The sequence below is a fragment of the Lutjanus erythropterus genome, chromosome 4 (genome assembly GCF_056507025.1).
Source record: "Lutjanus erythropterus isolate fLutEry1 chromosome 4, fLutEry1.hap2, whole genome shotgun sequence".
NCBI classification, from domain to species: Eukaryota; Metazoa; Chordata; class Actinopteri; order Lutjaniformes; family Lutjanidae; genus Lutjanus; species Lutjanus erythropterus.
In genome coordinates, this window is record NC_139320.1 from 11642352 (window position 1) to 11656883 (window position 14532).

Below are 14532 nucleotides of genomic sequence, written 5' to 3' on the forward strand. Positions count from 1 at the left end.
ACAGAAATGCAAAGCCTTTACTTAAAAGTGACATGGGATTTAGGCTAATTTCTCATCTGTTGGACGTAACCATAAAAAAAATACACATAAAGAGACTTCTTCTGACAGCCATGTGGTCTAGAGGAGTTTGTCATGTGACTAGGACATTCTGGGTTTAAAACCAGCAGGGAGCTTTTGTGCATTTCATCCCTGCCTTTCTCCTCCTATAATTGATTTCACTGCTATCCTAAAGACAAAATAAAAAGCCAGAGGCCTTTCAAGAACTATCCTCTGCGAATCACTCTATAGAGGGCACTTTTGCAACAGAAGAGGTTTACTTTAACTCTTCTATCTTTACCTTTTGCCGTTTTCTCTAGGCATCTATCTCGGTCCTTTATTTTGCAATTCAGCACTTCAACTCCTCATGCAGTAATATCGCACTCAAGCTGAGAAACCGAGAAATGAAGCTCTCTGCAGGATAAGTCATTTGCGGCTTCCAGTGTGCAGCATGAAGAATGAATATGAATGGTGTTTGCAGAGAGAACAGGACTGATCAGCAGGAGCACATCAGATCAGCACCACCGCTGTGTGACAGGTGGATTATAGTCAGTATTGATGATTCTATTTTTATGGTTATTTGGGTTAATGGGCAGGGGAATATGCCCGGGCACTCTTTGAATGTTTTGACACATGATCATGGTCTACAGCATTTTAAAGTGACGGCTCCAACATTGGCAAAGTCATAAAACTAGGCCTTAACTCCCTGCTCAAGGCTAAATGATGAGTCATCATAATGTGCGGCTGTCATCGGGGCTTTTGGGTCTGTGTTAAAAGCTTTGTCTGTGACCGAAGGTGTCATTATGTATTATTCACCTACACCTGTCGAGGAATTCATATTCAGCTGCTGTGTCACATTAACAGGTTAATGTTTTTACACTGCCAGCACCTCTGTGTGACGGCAGGATTTGCTTTGGGGTACTTTGTCTGTCGGTGTGTGTGTGTGCATGCGTGTGTAATCTTGCAGGCACCCTGTGGTGACAGTATGTGAAAGGTAAATGAGTGGTTGCCTGGCTTGAATGTCAGCCCTCACCTTTATCCGTGTGCCTTAGAGAGAGCTGGAGTCATGTGTCGCCCATGCCAATGAGGGAGTTTGGTCTTACTAACACACAACTTTGTACTTCTGTAAACTTGTGAGGACCTTGTTTGATATCATGCATTTCCTCGATAAAGACTGCAAGATAGTAAACATGAATATAAACTATTGGGAATTTAAAGGACCAGTGTTTCATGATTCAGTGGCATCTAGTGGTGAGCTTGCAGATTGCACACACCCTCTCACTCTCCCCTTCCAAGCTTGTAAGAGGAACTATGGTGGTTGTGTATCTCACAAAGAATGTGAAAGGCCCTATGTAGAGCTAGTGTCTGGTTTGTCCGTTATGGGCTACCGTAGAAATATGTCCAACTCACAAATTACACACAAATGAAAACATGCTTATAAATATAATCTGTGTTGGGTGTACATTACTTTTGTTTATGTTGTTCTGACAATATGACAGCAAACAGGACAGAATCGTGTTACACAGCTCAGCTGCCACTATGAAAACAATGAAACAAGAGCTTGTTTAGTTTACATTAATAATTAAGTTATTTATTTAATTAATTAATAATATGTTTCATAATGCAACTGATGAAGCAGTTAGCTTCTCTAAACACATGCCCACATACAAACTATGAAAGTATACAGGTTTTTCCAATCACTTTGATTCTTTTACTCTTTCATAAGGGAGGAGAAGTTTTTTAAAACATAATGATGGATAGTTGATTCATCTTACAAGACTTCCAAGGCTAAAAACCTTTTCCACATGCACAATAGTCTGGATGGTCTCCAAGAGCTCAAGACCCAACTTAAGATACTTTGTGATTTCAGTGTCTGCGTAGACCGCAGGCTGTCTCTTCTCTGCAGAGCTCTGCATGGGTCCACACCTCGCAGTTATCTATCAGTCAAATTCAGACTCGCCCAGAACCATTAATAGATGTTCCACAACAAGACCTGCACCCATGTGTTCTCAACTGACGCAGCACCTGCCAGTAATGCCAGAGTGCATGCATTGATTGTTTCCTGTCCGTGTCTTTTCCATGTGTGCGTGTGTGTGTGGTGTATTTTGAAACTACACAGGAATGCACAGATTTTCCTTGTCCATCAGTAGATGTAAGTACAGGCCATTAATCGACCAGTAGTTGCATGTTTATGATACTAATTTTATTATTTAAAAATATATTTTGGGATACGAAGTGAGCTGCCTTTTAAATGCTAATGGAAAGAAGAGTATTGATTCTGAATATGCCGGAAAAAAACAACAACTCATCTGAACATTTTGTTCATTTTAACAGAATATAAACTCATATTCCTAATATAATCCTAAACTTATAAATTCTCACTAAGTTACAAACTTGCTCCTCAGCCACTTCACACCTCCTGTCTTTTTTTCTAGAGAAATGAAACCTCTCACAACAGGGTCTGTGAATTATCTTGAGTAACCAGGTCAGGCTTTCTGGAAAAAGACATTCCTGTTGAGTTTTCCGAATGCATTTTTTTTGCCACATGTAGTGCTATTTAGTCCCATTGTATTTGAGAAAAGTCAGACATCTCTGTGGCTGGAATGTCCAAAACATGGCAACACACCAAAACAATCTAAATGAATAAATAGTACCACAGGCCAGAGGAAAAATATGTATTTTTGATTTTTGGGTGTGCCTTCCCTTTAACCTAAAACAAATTCTCATCTTAATAATGAACCCAAGTCTTGAGAATGTCCTCGTTCTCAAGGTCTTAAACTTGGTCCTGATTGATGTGAGGTGATATAGGTGTTATATGATTGTACTGATGTTTTATTAGAGGTGCTTTGTTGTTTATTGTATATTTTATTACAGATATTATATGATGTAAGGTGACCCTTAGTGCAGTGAAAGGCACCATTAAATAAAAGGTATCACTGTCATTATTATAAGACAGAGAGGAGAGCATGCGTACACACAGGCCACCTCAAATTCTGTGGAAAAGACACATACTTTATAGGATAACACACACAAACACACACCCTCCCACAGAATTTATTTTCTCTGCACAGAGACCTTTACAAGTCTGACTAAAGAAAAAACATTTTTTTTCATTCAGCTGCATGTTTTTCATTTGATTGAATCTGCTTCAACAGAGCAAACAGTGAGGGAACAACATGGTTGCTGTAAAGCTCCCTGGTGGAAAAAACTGTGGACTGACTCCCCTTTGAATCCTGTGCAGCCAGAACACTAAAGAGAATATGAGCTTTTCTAGCATGTGTCATTCTATTTGTGTGTGACTGTGTCTGTATGCTCTTTAGCCAGCCACATCTAGTACAGTGCACCGTCTAATGTCATGAACTTGACGTGAAATTGTATTTGATGCCGTGCACGGAGCTATGGAGGCTCGATGCAGCAGGCAGACAAGGGGGGCGGTTTAGCAGAAGCTATTTCAAGCTCATCAAATTTATTCTGCGTTATACTACAGAGGAAGCTGATCTGACAGGTTGGAGACACAGGCAGGCAAGCAAGCGGCAGCCTGGAGTGATGTCTCATGAGTGCACAGACACAGGTAGCCAGGTACAGGAAGACAAACACACATGGCGATATACTGCCGTACAGACAGGCTGAAAGACAAGCCGACACTGAGACATAATTGCAGAAGCTATTAGACATGATGCTGGTGACTGGGACAGTGCTGTAGCTTGCATTAATGTGCTGTGAAGAAGCTAAAGGAGTCAGCTTGATAACTTAAAATTGCCACATGGAAAATTGGACTCAGTGTGACAGATGAACTACTCTGCTGTCGCCATGGCAAAAATCACATAAAATGTCTGTTGACGCACAGTTCTGGAGTGCTGTTTTATTATTACTTTGTAATGGAAAAAGCAGGTGGAGGCTCAAGTAATGCAAGTCCTTCTCCACAAAGTTACGTCCTTCTCATATGACTCTCCTTGCCACTATCAGGAAATGTTATATGAGTGTGATGAGATCTGCCAAATTGCCAAGGTGAGACCAATGTAACTGTCACACCATCATGCTGTGGTTTACTACTCTCAGATTCACTCAGGTTTTATTTTTCCTCACTGGAATCAGCCTCATGAATTAACTTAAACTCCTTTATGGAAAATTAGCCCAATAACTTCTCCAGGTCTGCTAATATATGGATGCAAAGTGACTGGTAAAATGCTGCCGGGAGTGCTTTGATTAAGTCGGCTATGCTTTAATTAGGGCAAATCCCTCTTACCTCACTGGAGTCAAATGGTCTATTACCATGGGATGGAGTACAAGAGAAGTTGCTGAAACGTCCCTTTGTGTTTGATGGCTTTACAATAATTGTAATTAAAGGTAATCAGCCCACTTGTTCTGCATGGAAAAGTTTCTTATGGCTTAATTGTTGTCAAATGTGGCAGAAATACAAATGCGGAACATTTGTTTGTACTTGAGGACAGAGGATGTTCATGACGTCCATACACATAAAGGTGCGAACCACAACCATAAAGATTTTTTTCTGGCTTGTCCCAATGTGAAAACCTGCTTGGTTTCTATTAGAACCTTTTAAGAAGGTCTACCGAGAACATTTTTATATTACAAGGGTGTCATCTAGAACCCAAGACACAAACAACCAAAAAAACAACCCTTTTATATTATGGTACAAAAAAACACCTGCCGAAACAGTTCATCAAGAATTTTAACAATCCTTGATGAAACTTGTCTTCTAAAAAATGCTTCTTTGGATGAAAATGTTTCCCCTTTCCCCCGCTCCTCCACCTTTTGATAACTAATGTCATTTTTTTCACTTTCATCGTTCACTGAGCCTCCCCAAAACTGTTTTGAGTCCCTGGCAGGTAGCCTTCCCACTCTGAAAACCTCTGCTTTAGACCAAACAGTCTGAAGCAGAATTGAAGGCCCTGCATGTGACATGCAAATGTGACTACAGAAATACATAGTTTACAATATAGGGGTTAAATACACCACAACAGGAGGACATCTTCAGAATTGTGTGGCAGTTATACAGTGCTTCACTTTGTGTTCCTCCTCTTTTGTCCTCAATCAAACTTCAATGCATCTGCGTAATACATAAAGTTCTCCTGAAATTACTTCATTCATTAGTAAATCAGCTCATAAGACTTCTTTCACACTCTTCTGTCACACATTTTATGCCATTTCAATACCTTGACTTTCAAAAGCCTACATTTTTAATACACTACTGCGTCAAACTGCATCTGTCAGGTGAGAAATGTCAACTTGTAGAAAGCTACTGGCTGCATGGTGACTATAGTGGCACTTTGCGAGTGTTGTTGGAATTACGTTCTGTCATCGATGCTTGTTAATTAAAGCTGGTGATTTCAGTGGAGAAGTATGTTGTTTGCAGTGGAGGTCAGATGGAAAATCTGCCACAGAAAAATAGCTGGTTGAGGAGAAAAAGAGGTTTCAGGAAAAATGGATCTGGTTTTACTTTGCCACACCTCAAGGGCCAGATTATTTATTTATTTATTTATTTATTTATTTATTTATTTATAGATAATTCATGTATTTCAAAAATCAAAACTTTTGAAATAATTTGCACATAAACACGTTTTGAAGGTTTTGTTATGTACCCCCTATCTATCCTGCTCAGTGGTATGTCATAAGGTTAAAGCAAGTGCTATACAAGTGCTGTGCCAGTTAATACGTGTACATCTTCTCACTTCATCAAAGGTTAATTAACAACATTACTGAGTAAATGACACGTATGACAGCTGTCCCTATAGATCAAAGCAAATAAAAAAAAGGTGGTGTATGATGGTGTAGCAAAATTTTTAGTGTGAAAAAATATGGCCCTATCATAAAATATGCGCTTTTATAATGGAGTTTGGTTTAACGGTCTGAGCAACGGGTATCTTCATGTTAATTATTAACATAAATTGAGCTAACCTACCTTCTAATAATGAGCCTAAACAGCATAAAGTACTGTAGGAAGTGGGACTAAAACTGACCTGTTTTCTACTTGGCTTGTAGTGAAAGGATCCCCCATCAAACAAATAGGTCCAGGGCTGAATTTAATAAGTTATAATGTGATCTGCAGCCTTAAGATACAGTTTAAAGAGGGGAATTCGGTGCTCAAGGAGTTATTATGAGACCAATCACAAATCCTACATGAGAAGTTCATGGATTTTCCTGATGTGGCCTTCAATCATAGGCTGGCTCCATAAATTGGCACTCAGTCATCAAAACTTTGATCACCCTTGCACTTGACTTTCCCTAACTTTTTGACTAAGTATTTTCTTAACTTAGAGGGAAAAAAAATGTTACTGTAAAGCTCCATTTGCCTAAGGAGAGTCTTCCCTTCATTACAACTAACCCTCTTATGTGTTTTTGTGTCTGTGTGTGTGTGTGTGTGTGTGTGTGTGTGTGCGCGTGTCTTACCGGCAGGCTTATTGAACCTGGAGCAGCTCCTCAGGCAGTTCCTCATCTCCAAGGAGACTCTGTCAGTGCGCATGCTTGATGACAGCCAAGACCCAACCCCACTCCTGAAGGAGATCCGAGATGACAAGACCGCCACTATTATCGTGGATGCCAATGCCACCATGTCACACATCATTCTGGAGCGGGTTAGTATTGTGTTATTCACACAATAACTGTGTTATTTATGCACTGATAACTTGTCTTTATTCCAAGTCTACCAGGTTGGCTTTATACTGAGGAAAAAATTCCCAAGATCCACATTTATATAATTCTTATACATCTCAAAAAGCAAAAGTAACTGAAAAATGCCGATGGCAAGAAGTGTTCAAGGCTAGAAGTAATCGTATAAGTGGAGAGGAAGAAGTTAGACTTCAGCTTTGACCTGAAGAGATAGAGTCTGTATTTCCCACATGGCTCAACGTATATTGTGCAGAACATATAAAAAGGAAAGTATCTTTTTCACCGTTATAATAAATTTGCCACCTTGAGTTGCAAGACAGATTACATGAAATTTATGCACTTTTGGCGGTGGGTTCAGCTTTTAAAAAGATAGAGTGACAGAGCCTAGAGTCAAAAACATAGTGTCAAAATAAAAGACAAATGAACTGAGGCAATCTTATTTAACAAACCTGTTACATCAAATTATATGGATGAGGGCATTAAATCATGTTGTATTCCAATGATTCATCTTCCATAAGTGGGAATTCTGCACAGTTAAGTGGATTAGTGTGAGTAAGAAGAGAGTCAGAAAATGAAGGCAGTCTTTTGTAGACTTACTAATACAGTACATGTTATGGATTAAAACAAGCTGCACTTAATGTCAGGGCAGCAAATAAGTGGACTGTTTCTTTAATGTTCTTATCCATCCATCTGTTGTCGTTTCCCCTCCATAAACACATTTTACATAAAAAAATATAGCTATCAATGTAATATGCAAAGTTCACTGAGTTTGAAAAACAACTTTCTGACAGCTATTTCTGTCAGTTCCACACAATATGACCTTTATGTGTTTTCTTCACTAATGGCACATACCAATAATTAACGTCTCAGAACATTATTAAGACCTCAGATACTTTGACTCCAACATAATGCCAGAGCTTCTCCTGATTGGAGACTCATGTTTGCAAAGAGCCTTGATGGCATCAATAAAGGTGATTGTGGGAGCTGGGGAAGTGAGGGTGTTTGGCAGCAGCATATGGCCTCTTAGTAATTAATACACACCTCATTATTTCTAGAAGACGATGGATGGGTGGCGAGAGTGGAGACGACAATAACTGGAGACAGAAGGGGGTGGAGGTGTTGGGAGGAGAGGGAAGGACAGGGAGAGATGCTTCTCTTTGCTTTCCACCTCCTCTTCCTCCCTCATTCTCTCCATTAAAGTCTCTGTCTCACAACAGTCTCAATCTCTCACCTCAATCAAGTGTTCAGGCTGCCATCAATGGTCATCCAGTCACCATGGCAACCCTGGCAACCCTGGGCCACAGAGCAGCGGGAGCCCGCAGTGGGATGTCTCTCTTTTTCTCTCTTTGTCTGCTTAGTTGCTCCCTTATTTCTCGCGCTCTGTTCTCTGCCCAAATGCTGAGAGGACGATTTCACTTTGTTTCTTCACACCTCCCTCCCTGTGTGGTCTTGTGTACCCATCCCTCTATCTCTCACTCTTTTGTCTCCTTTATGTGTCACGCTGTCTGTCTGTCTCTGTCTGTCAAGAGACAATCCTGCAGCAGCGTGGGGAAAAGTTGGCATTGCAGTCTCTCATGCGGAGTGCCATGTTGCCAAACATATCAAAGCAGTGCGCCGGCATATTTGCCAGTCTCAGATGATGATAAGAGTGGCCGACTCATCTAAAGGGACAGAATCGTCCTTTGTCGTTTGAGACATTCCCCCTTATTTGTCTGTTTACATCTTACATCAAACCCTCATCAGACAAAGGTCTCACTCTCTGAGGTTTTAGCATTCAGAGGGGTTTAGGTCAGCAGCGTTAGCATTCTGAATGTAATCTTGTTCAGTCAGGCCTCCACTGTTGTGGGCAGCTGTTCAGAAGCAGAGTGGGACAGATAGTGAGCCCAGTATATCAGGGCAGTGCAAACCATGTGCACTCTGACCAAGAGCTGCGCTAGAACAACAAGAAGATCAAAAAGTGAGGGAACAAGGCACGGAAGCTTATTTTGAAAGTATTGAGAGAAGACCAGAAGGATAGTTTTCATCAGCTGCTTGTTATGGTTGTATTTTGTTTGATTTAGGTTGTAATGTCAGTTTCTGTTTGGTATTAAAAGACCAGGTCATGCAAGGAACAGATGCACTGTTTTGAGTTATTACATGCCGTGTGAAGGTACATTTTCAGAAAAAATCTCGACCACAGAAGAGAAAGAATGGGCACACACTGCTTAGTAGTTCACAGCCTTTAAAGGAGAAATATGTAAGATTCATTTGACTAAATCACAAATGATATGTCATCAGAGATCACAGAAACATATTGAGTTGAAATACTGGCTTCTTCAACAATAATGCTACAGCCAGCAAGCCAAGTTTACATCCTGGTCAACTGTTTCTTTGCCTATTCTTGTTTATTAGACTTAAAATGAATGCTGAATGTTTGCAAAATTAGTAAGTGTCTGTTTCGTAGGATAACGGCTAATTGAGTAATTTGTTAATGGACTCTGACAGGCAGTAAGGCAGGCAGTCACTGTACTTGCAGTGGGCTTTCATTTTTGGATAACAGGCTTAGCTTCAGACCATATAGACCATTAAACAGTGATTGAACCTATCTAATATACTGTCACAGACAACTCACTATTTGAGCAGTGGTACACATATTTGAACACTCTTGTCTTACATTTTCAACTTTTCAATACTACTGTGTGCCGTTTGGTCTAAATGAAGATCTGTTTTTGTCATGTTTTTTCAAATTTGTCAAACTCGATGGATGATTGCACCTATACTTTTTCTACTTTCATCTTTGTTATTGTAAGAGAGATCTTTGTTCCTCTGTTGTCTTGTTTTTGACATGGTGTTAAGCATGTAGCACTTGGACAGTGATTTTGGCACCTCCCACCTTTGGATTAATCAGATTTTAAACCCTGGTCGAACAATAACTAATGACAATTTGCACACCTATCTTGAGTGTCAAACAGAAAAGAAATGTTCCTATTGCAGAAGCAATTAAACTAATGTCTGTGTCAGACCTTATACTGTATCTTATCTTAACTTAGGAAATCCCCAAAAAAACTGTAACCTGATTCTTCAATTGATTCTTCAGTTCCTGTCATGTGTTTAGAAAGTACACAAGATTGTGTACTTATCCTTGACAATACTTACTTCACTTGTCTCTGGGTAGCTAGCTTGGTATAATGGCAAGAAAAGACAGGCATTCAATTTTAGCTTCAGTGAGTGAGAGGCCTTATGTCGGTGGAGAAGATGAAACCTTTCTTTTTTGGCTCTGAGTAGCCTTTTAATTGTAATATTTCAGTGTTCCTGGTATTCCCCATCTTCATCGCCATTTCTATATAAAACTAACAACAATAGTTCTGCTATTTTGGCAGGTATTTTGAATTTAGGACATGGTCTATGTCATCCTTATTTAGGATTTCTATTTTAGGAAATCCTCAGGTTAGGACAAACCTGATATAGCTAAATTTCTATCCTAAGATAAGATATTTTTCTAAAGTCAGTTACTATATACCAAAAATCCAAAAAGTTCTCCAAACTGAGATAAGATAGCAATTCATATTTATGTTTCTGTAATGAGGCCCCTATATGTTGTTTGCCTCATGTCTTGTACACTTTGACTCTGATGAGGACACAGTAGTGCTGAAACATTAGTCTATTTGCACAATCAACAGCTGTGAACTAATAAGTGTGCTCCAGTCCATTTTGTTCTTTGGAAGTTCAATGTCCTCCAACTGAGATGCAGTTGATTCAGCAAGCTTTTGCTTGAAGATGTGTGAAGAATCCTGTTTCAACTAAGAATCTTAATCAACTTGTGCCATTAGCTAGCTTTACTTACTGGGAGTCCAGGACAGGTGCTAACAAACAGCCTCCCAGAGGCGTAATAATAACCTCACACGGTCACCACGCTTTGAGTAGTTCCAGAATAATAGCCTGCTAAATGTACTCAAAGGAGGAAGGTTTATAAAGACATCTTTCGAGGTCATTTAGAATTTAATAATGAAAGTTTTATTTGGATGTTTTTGCTATAATAATTGGCGCCTTTCTACTTCTTACTTCTTTATTATTCATGCTGCTGCAGAACACTTGAGCTGAATATTCAATAACTGAGTGACATACACACACAAACACCCACACAGATGTAACATTATTTCCTAGATATGACAGCTAAATGACTGTTATTAAACTCTTTCTGATGATACACAACCTTAGATGTTAGTGTTGAAGCTATTAATTATGGAAATAAATTTCCGTACATCCAGGTGTGGGAAACGTACTCTGTGAGCAGCGTCTCAGAAGGGCCATCAGGGTTCATTCATGCTCAGGAGGAATTTCTGTTAAATTATGATTATAAAAAAAAAGTTCTTGTGAAAAGAGGACGTTCTTTGAAACTGTTTGGTGTGATATATATATATATACACACATACATGCTTGATATTTATTGATTTTAATCATAATGTGCATTGCAGCGTGATTAACCAGAAGCCTAGAGCTTGGTAATTTTCTTTTTTGCTAATGACTTTAATGAAATGAACCTATGAAAAGTTCGCCCTGTCCTTCACAACTGCTCCTCACTGTGACTTTGATTTAATCAAATTGTACGACAGAGTGACGAGCAGCATACTAATGCACCTCAGAAATTAATTGCTCCATTGAGAGCCACCGTCAGATAAGAATGTGCCTCGTCTTATCAAGATGTGGATTTGATCTGTCTGCTGCAGAGTGGAGTTACACTGAATCACTGACCTCTCAACTTCTCTCCCCGACCCTGTCTTCTCGACTCTCTCTGCTCTCTGTTTTGTTCTCCCACCCTCCTCCTCTCTATCTCTGACCTCCATCTTAACATCTTTTTGTTCGGATTTCTGTTTTGTACCTTCCTTCTCTTACGTTTCTCTTTATCTCTCCCCTCCTGCCCCTCTTGTCTTTCGCTCTGCAGGCATCGGAGCTGGGAATGCTGTCAGTCTACTACACTTACATCTTCACCTCTCTGGTAAGTGAGTGGGAAATGGTGTGGGCATTTACAGGCAATGTAGATTTCACACCTACAGGAGCACATCAGTACTCTAATGCTGTGCTGCTGTAGTGTATTAAAATAGCACACTTTAATTGCTACTCTTCACTTGAATGAGTGATTGAATGGATAAAGTTAAGCAGACAGGAGCTAAGACAGACGAATTATAGAATAGCTTCATTATAGCATAGTCGATTTTCTCCCTCACTGCATGTGACTGCAGATTAGAGACGTGCTCAGTGTCGAATCTGTACAGGCTCCAGTCACTGCTTGTTTGCCCTCACTGGTTCAAGTGCACTTCTGGACCAAACAAATAAATAATAATTATTATTATAATTGCTGCTAGTGCTATTATTGTTGTTGCTGCTGCGTTTTTTTCTGACAATGATGATCGTGGAAAGCAGCCAAGCTCCCACTGAATGAGCCATGAAGTCATCGCCTTCAGTCAACATTCATTTTAGTCCGTCAATGAGATGAGGAGGAGTTACACACATCCATCCTCTACACCTCTGTCTTTCTATTTTTCTCGCTTTTTTCTGTGTTTATATGTCTTTCTGTATTTCTCTCTGTTTTTTTTCTATGAAGTCGATTTACATTATTTAAAAAATATTTTGCAGGGGATTTACTCAGCAGCTGCAAACTAAGCCTATGTACTGTATAACGTTTCAATCTTAATTGGTTCTCATTGCTCAGTTAATGAGCATACAGCGCACCACATGTTGTTTAGTTTTGTGATCAGTTTCTTGAAACTCACATTTGGGGAAATTATTATCAGCTCTGTAATGTCTTTTCAACTGTTCATGCCCATAAACTGTTTTACACTGATTTCATCACATTGCATTACAAATTGTGGAGTGCACTGTTGTTTAAAGCTGCTTGTTAAGTGTAATAGCTTAAACATAATGCAGGTTCAGCTTATTTTATTTCTACTGGTAGGCAGATTTGATTTGCAGTAGGAGGCATCTGTCTTGACACACAAGGCACAAAATGAACACCAGCCACCAGCCAATTTCAGGTAAAATGGCTGATAGATTTGCATCACTCACCAGTCAAAAAACAATGATAATCTCTGGAGTGGCTGGTGAACTTTGGAAGTCCACTAGCCATTTGGCAAGTGGACAAAAAAGTAAATTTTGGACATATGTTTTGCAAACATCACAGACAATAGACAAACATGACAAAATTACTCAAAGGATACTTCGTAAAGGACACGTTGTACTGGATGTTGCATATTGTTTACAGTGACAGTGTCCTGAGGTGACAGAGGCAGACAGAGAAAGAGCTGAGAGAGGCAGCTGAACAAAGTGCTTCTTTGCAAAGTTGCTTTCAAAGCTGTAGCAGGGCAACAGCTGAATCATTATGACTGAAATATCTAACAGCCACTTTTTAAACCCTTTAAAGCTTTAAAGCTATCATTTGGTTTCACTAGAAGACGTCACTCAGTAGAGTGTAAATCTTTGCCAGGCAACAGATGGTCACACACTGCAGTGCCACCACAACCTGAAACCAGTGCCGATTTGCATACTTGCCAACATTACCTTGACCCCCACATACATTGTCTATAGCTGGAACAAGATTTCATTCTGAAACGGTTGTTGGTCGGTTGCGGCCCCTAGCGGCTGGTTAAGAAGAGTTAAATGTCAGCTGTTATTTCCAGTGAGAAACATACTGTCTTTATCTCCTCATTTAATAGACATTTGTGTGTAAGTCCAAGTGGGCGCCTGTACAAGTTTGCTGAAATTCCCTCCAAGTGTTTATGAGAAATCACACTTTCATTAGGGTCACAATGACCTTGACCTTTTATCTTTATCCACAAAAAATCAAATCAGTTCATCCTTGAGTCCAAGTGGTCATTTACATCAAGTTTGAACAAATTCACTCATAGCACAATGCCTCAGGCTGCAGCTGTCACTGGTGCAGAGACATAAAAATGGTTTATTGAGGTGTTTCAAGAATCTGGTCCAGGAGTATGACAGATTAGCTGTGGACTACCTTAGGTCCATTGATCATGTGTGTACACCTGAAAATAAATGCTTAACAACATATTTTGTAAAGGTAGGAGGTTTAAATATATTTTTATGTGATTTGCTGAAATGATAGACCCATTAGTTGGTTAGTCTGAGCTGGTTAGGAATCAGTCGATGTCTGCGCTCACTAGGCTGATAAATAAAAGATGTCTGCAGATACATCTGCAGGCAGTCTTGTCACTGTGGCTGCTGTAGAGTGTTGCTAGTGCTGTAGTTTGGGAAGGTTTGGGAAGGTGGAGAAAAAATTATTTTTGAGCCGTGTACTGTAACTCTCTAAATGCTTGCCTAAATGTCCTCATTAGCCACCATCTTTTCTAAATGTTAACACATTTCTCCCACCGAATTGCCAGCCAGTCTAATCTAAAACCATTACAGGCTAGTTTTAAATGTATATTACATTGTAATGTGAGTAACATGTTTTTTCTTTGTTTTGATATCAGTTTTATATAATGGCCCTCACCCATTGACAAACCCATATCGGTTGACCACTGAACTATAGTGCCAACATCAGGATGAGGATCGGGGACAGAGCTGGAGAGGAGGGGCTGTTCTCCATATTTGAAATGAGTCACGGCTCCTCAAAAATATCTGTGCATGTCCCTGCTGGAAATTAAAAGGATTGACCCCAGATTTGAGAGTAATGGTGTTTAGGTGCAGAGAGGCTAAGGGATTCGTGAGAGTTATTGTAAGATCATAAAGATAGCGGCTTGTAGAAAATTTGATGCTATAGTAAACTTACCAGATAGCCTCTCCCTAATGGAAATTAATGAGGTTCGAAACACTTTGCTCTAATAGCGCTGTAGAGATGATTCATATCAAGCTGATTTATGACTCATTAAGAGTGGG

General features: G+C 39.7%; 1 protein-coding gene across 1 annotated transcript in view; it reads left to right on the top strand.

Moving 5' to 3' along the window:
* grik4 (glutamate receptor, ionotropic, kainate 4) overlaps nt 1-14532 on the top strand; it is a 331077-nt gene that overhangs the window by 203202 nt on the left and 113343 nt on the right. Inside the window, exons 6-7 of the mRNA XM_084716969.1 lie at nt 6451-6629; nt 11585-11638. Coding sequence (XP_084573095.1) covers nt 6451-6629; nt 11585-11638 — 233 coding nt within the window. The remainder of the gene's footprint in view (nt 1-6450; nt 6630-11584; nt 11639-14532) is intronic.